This window comes from Nicotiana attenuata, unplaced genomic scaffold (genome assembly GCF_001879085.1).
Source record: "Nicotiana attenuata strain UT unplaced genomic scaffold, NIATTr2, whole genome shotgun sequence".
Classification (NCBI taxonomy): Eukaryota; Viridiplantae; Streptophyta; class Magnoliopsida; order Solanales; family Solanaceae; genus Nicotiana; species Nicotiana attenuata.
In genome coordinates this window covers 292,820-297,789 of record NW_017671306.1, presented here as the reverse complement: position 1 = coordinate 297,789, position 4,970 = coordinate 292,820, and the positions used below count along the sequence as shown (strand labels likewise).

The following is a 4,970-nucleotide window of genomic DNA, read 5'->3' as shown; positions in this document are numbered from 1 at the left end:
ATGGCCTCGTTCAGAGCTTCTAGGTCTAGGGAAGGGGTTGGCAGGTGTGGGATGCAGTGATAGTAGTTCCGGTCAGTCCTTAGTCTCTTTAGAGGTTCCACTCTGCAACGCTGCTTGATTAGTCCTTTAAACTTCAGTAATATGCTGAATGTTGCTCCCTCTACCTTGGTTGTGTGATGTGCCTCCCAGAGCTTTGGATTGTTAGGGAACTATTTCGTCTAGTGTGCTTTTAGAAATGCAAGATTGAGACTATTATCACTAGATGGTAGTGGATGCAAAGACATTGGTCTAATTCATTCTCAAAATTTTCCAGAGAAATTGGGTAGCCTAAGTGAAGCCAATGTTCTGAGGTCAAGTTTGCGGTGCCCATAACGGACAAGGGCGTCTTATCTATTGGTTTTCTCTGGATTCTGGACATACCATCCTGATTGGTCAAAGTTGTGATTGTAGATTTAGTAGGAATGTGGGAGTATGCTGGCCTTGGCAGGATCCACAATGAAATGGATCTCACCAGTATTGACCACTGAGGTTGGCTTTACATGGCATATTTCTCTCATAATCTGGAGTAGAGATTGGTGTAGCTTGTAGTAAATCAGTTAGCCTGGCTCAAGAATCGCTGGGCCTAGTCTAGTCTTTTTAGCATAAGGTTGCTACAGAGTTTTCTTTCCTATAAATGAGTAAATTAGTAGATGACCACAAATTTGTTGGCTTCTCGTCTGTGTTTTTCCTAATAACCATGACTGGTTGCATTGACACCCTAGTACTTTGAAGGTACAAGAGGGGGGGGGGGGTTGAATTGTTGACTATTTAAAATTTAGTCGAGTAACATAAGTGTTAGTTGACTGACCACAACACAGAATGAAAGTAAGCAGTAAAGAAAAGTAAATAACACACAGCGATTTATACTGGTTCTGTACCGTTGTGGTACTTACATCCAGTTTCCCTTGGGTCACAAGGGTTCCCTTAAGATCTTTGAATAAGTTACAATACAGATGGTTTTAACACGTTCACCACCAACGAACAGTATCAACACTTGAGTTCAGAATAGTTGACACAACTCTCTTTTGTGTTCTAGATCTCCCTATCTTTTGAGACACTGATAACTAAGGATTACAGTGTTTGAACTAAGAAGTAGATAGACTTATAATACAATATGTGCAGCTGCGCAATCTTCTTCTTGAATGACCAGCCTTCTTATAGGAGAGAAAAGAGCCGTTGAGTCTTCAGCGAAATCAGAGGCACAAGATCTTTGATTAAGGGATTTGACCCAAGGGGTGCCTCTTCGAATCTTGCTCTTTGTAGAGCGCAGATTCGATTGTGACCTTCCTTGTCACAGCTTGATTTAAGGAGTCGTTTATGCTTGGAGTAGCTTAATTCACGAGCGCGATCTTCTTAATTAGAGAATCCATGATTGGCAATCTGAGTTCCCTTGATTGAGGACGAGTCAATCTGCTTCTTTTGATTGCCCATTAATGTAGTAACAGCATCTTCATTCTTTCCTTACTTGCTATTTCGAATCCAATAGCAATCTTGCTGAGCATCTCCATTCTTTCCTTTTTGTTTGTTTTGTAAATATAACATAAGATAATATTGTCATCATTGAAACTTAAACTTAAACCTATCATACTTCACATTGGCAGAAGTCCACTTTGGGTCTTGATGTGGAATTTTTGGCACTGGTTGCCATTGTATTTAGCATGATATTGCCGCATAATCATTTACCTATCCTCTATCTATAGAAGAAAATTTTGGTCTGAATTGAATGCTGGGTGTTTTCTGTAGTATATCCTGTCATTCTGATACTCAATATCCCAATATATTACCAATGGACTTTATTATATTAACCATGGTAGAAGAAGTCATGCAAAACATCAGCTACTTGATGTTGTTAGGCAAGATCTACCAACCAAATAGAGCAACTGACCATACTTCTTTTACTGACAACATACTTTTACGTGATGAATGTAATGATTCTTATTTATAAGTTATACTATTTGTTATTTTTTTCATCTCTAAGGTTATCCTTTAGTCTTAGTGGTTCGGTTCCATTTTACCATCACGAAGTTTGGATAATTTTTCATTTGTTGTTATCAGTTTTATATAAGGGCACCCAGCAAAACTGGTCCTTATTCCTATCATGTTCAATCTCAGTGAGTATTGAACTTGCTAGGTTATATGGAATTTAAATGAAATTGGTTGCTTTCTAATGGCTACCCTTGAAGTGACCACCTTGAACCATCATATTCAATCTATTGCTATCTTGTTCCTATCTCAGTGAGTATTGAACTCTCTAGGCTATTTCGCATATAAATGAAGTTAGTCATTTTCCAATGGCTATTCCCTTGACGAGAGCACCTTGACCATTATAACAAGCTTTGCTAATCGCTATTTGTAGTTCTTACTGGTATTATTCCTGGTTTCTGGATTATGTTGTCTTTTTGCAACTAACTATAAACTGGATGGCTTACACACGATTATATTACGTGAGTTGTGATATTTATGCTTATATATGTATCTAAGATGGCCTTTAAGTTTTCTACAGTCATTCCACTGCAGTCATGGGAAGGCTTACCTCTTTGATAGCGTGTAAGTGCTCTTGTCTTGTGATGCTCAAAATTACCTGTAATTTCATATGGACCCGCCGGTAACCTTTTTCAATTGATTGAAGCACTAGCAATATAGTCCACTTGCGGTCACAGCGCTCTTTGCATTTTCTGGAGATGAAATAGTTTAGCGTGTTGAGTTATGTATCACATGAAAATCAGTTTCATATTTCTCAGATGCTACTTTGGGGATGGGCTTATATAGTAGACACCATCATCATCACATCCAATGCGTCATGCTTTGAACTTCCAATGGTATGTATTATGTCTTGCTCCTCTTTTGCGCATTGCAGTGTGAATGTCACAGTTGGAGAGAAAGAAGACCGGATGATGATGACAGGAATGCACACTGTAGTGGACATATTCTGTGTAGGATGTGGCTCTATTGTGGGGTGGAAATATGTGAGTTTCCTGTTCATCAAAGATCTGGTTTTTAACTCTTTGTCTCATCTCTAGTTACCCTGATATTCGTACTGACAACTCTTAAATAATTCCAGGAAGCCGCACATGACAAGAACCAAAAGTACAAGGAAGGGAAATTCATTCTTGAGAGGTATATATTTAGTGTTAGTATGGCGTTTTTTCGTTTCAAGAGTCTCATTTCTATATATATTTCTTTTTGGGTCTTGCTAAATAGGTTTAAGATGGAGAATCCAGATGGAACCCTCTACACAATAAGCCAAGATTCTCAGCTTGGAAGTGATGCAGATGAACCTTGAGTGGCCATTCTACCATGCCATTAATAATCAAATCTCTCTTTTCAACTGTACATTATTTCTAACTTCCTGCGCTTGTTGGTACAAGCAATCTTGATCTTCAGTTAGTATAGATGCTAATAGCCATTATAGCCAAGTTTTGCAGGATATTTTTTGAACAGGGTCGGGTCGGATCGGATTGGATATAGGCGGGTCAAACCCGGGTAATGCAAAAAAATGGATGAATTATCCGACTTGACCCATATTTAATACGGATAAAAAACAGGTTAACTGGCGGATTTACTCATATTATCCATTGCTTTTTGAATATGATCACTTCGGGAAAATTCATAGTCTCCCAAGCTTGAGGAATCCCCAATTAAAGTCTTTATAAATATAAAGTTAAACTCATTAGTTATCCATTTTCTAAGTGGATAATATGGTTCTTATCCATATTTGACCCGTTTTTAAAAAGTTCATTACTCATTTTTAATAAATAATACGGGTGGATAATTATTTTTTAAATAAGTGGTCTTTAAGTGCATCCCGATATCTCCTGTTAAAGAGTTCTTATTCCATTATTGTCATTCTGCCAGTAATGGAATGTCATAAAATAGCCAAAATTGTATAGGAAAGGAAGTCGGGAATTTAATGGAGTAAGATTACATTACAGATGCGTTTGATACCATGAAAAATATATGATTCATAACAGTCGCAGGAACAAATACACTATGCGAACATATACGTATAATAGACTAGTCTATCATTGAATTTAGATATAAAAGATAAATACAAAAAAACTATGGTTAAATCAACTGCTGTGATTATGTGATTTGCAGGTCGAATTATGACGTCCTCTTGACGATTGGTTGTGTCGTAGGACAAATCGTCTTTATTCAATGGTGCACAAAATGACCTAACACTACTACAAAAACAACAAATTTGCGACCGTAAAATCAGTCACAAATTAGTCGAAAATAGTATTTTTTTTCTACCGATTTGTGACTGAAAAGTGTCCGTCGGAAAACACGAAAATTTCCGTTGCAAATTGAAATTAAGCCATTTCAGACCGAATCAGTCGCAAATTTAGCGACTGATTCAGTCGTTGACCAGAGTTTAAAAAATAAATATAAGTAAAAAGTTTCGTTTGATTCCGACGAAAAATTAAAAATAAAATTAATTTTTAATTAATTATTTCGACTAAAACAGTCGTAAATATTAATTATTAATTAATTAAAAATATCAGAAATTCTTCATTCGCGACTGATTCAGTCGCAAATCTTAATTAAGTTTTTCAATTTGCGACTGAATCAATCGTAAATCTGGGTCAGTCGCAAATCTGGGCATTTTTAAGCAGAATCCTCCTGTATTTCTAATTACACCACTGCCAAATAAAACAGCCAACCAAACACCTAACAATTAACCAAAACCCTAATATAATAATCCAAAATCCAATATTTACTACAAAATGAACAGTAATATTTATAACAATTCAACCAACTATCAAACACCATAAATTAAACATGTCTCTAACTTCAACTTTAAAACATTCAAATAGCCTATTCAGAATTAGTCTCCTCCTCAGACTCAAACTCAGACTCAGACTCCATTGCAGCTTCTTTCTTGTTTTTCTTTTTTAACAATTTTGGATCAAAGCCTGAGTTTCTTGGGA

At 36.5% G+C, this 4,970-nt stretch overlaps 1 protein-coding gene across 3 annotated transcripts in view; it reads left to right on the top strand.

The window, feature by feature from the left end:
* Positions 1-3,455, top strand: part of LOC109207436 (protein yippee-like) — a 5,587-nt gene extending 2,132 nt beyond the window's left edge. For all 3 annotated transcript variants that reach the window (XM_019370353.1, XM_019370354.1, XM_019370352.1), the window contains exons 3-6: positions 2,543-2,586; positions 2,897-3,005; positions 3,101-3,156; positions 3,241-3,455. In XM_019370353.1, the coding sequence (XP_019225898.1) occupies positions 2,543-2,586; positions 2,897-3,005; positions 3,101-3,156; positions 3,241-3,322 (291 nt within the window). In that variant the 3' untranslated portion in view covers positions 3,323-3,455. The remainder of the gene's footprint in view (positions 1-2,542; positions 2,587-2,896; positions 3,006-3,100; positions 3,157-3,240) is intronic.
* The last annotated feature ends 1,515 nt before the right edge of the window (positions 3,456-4,970 follow it).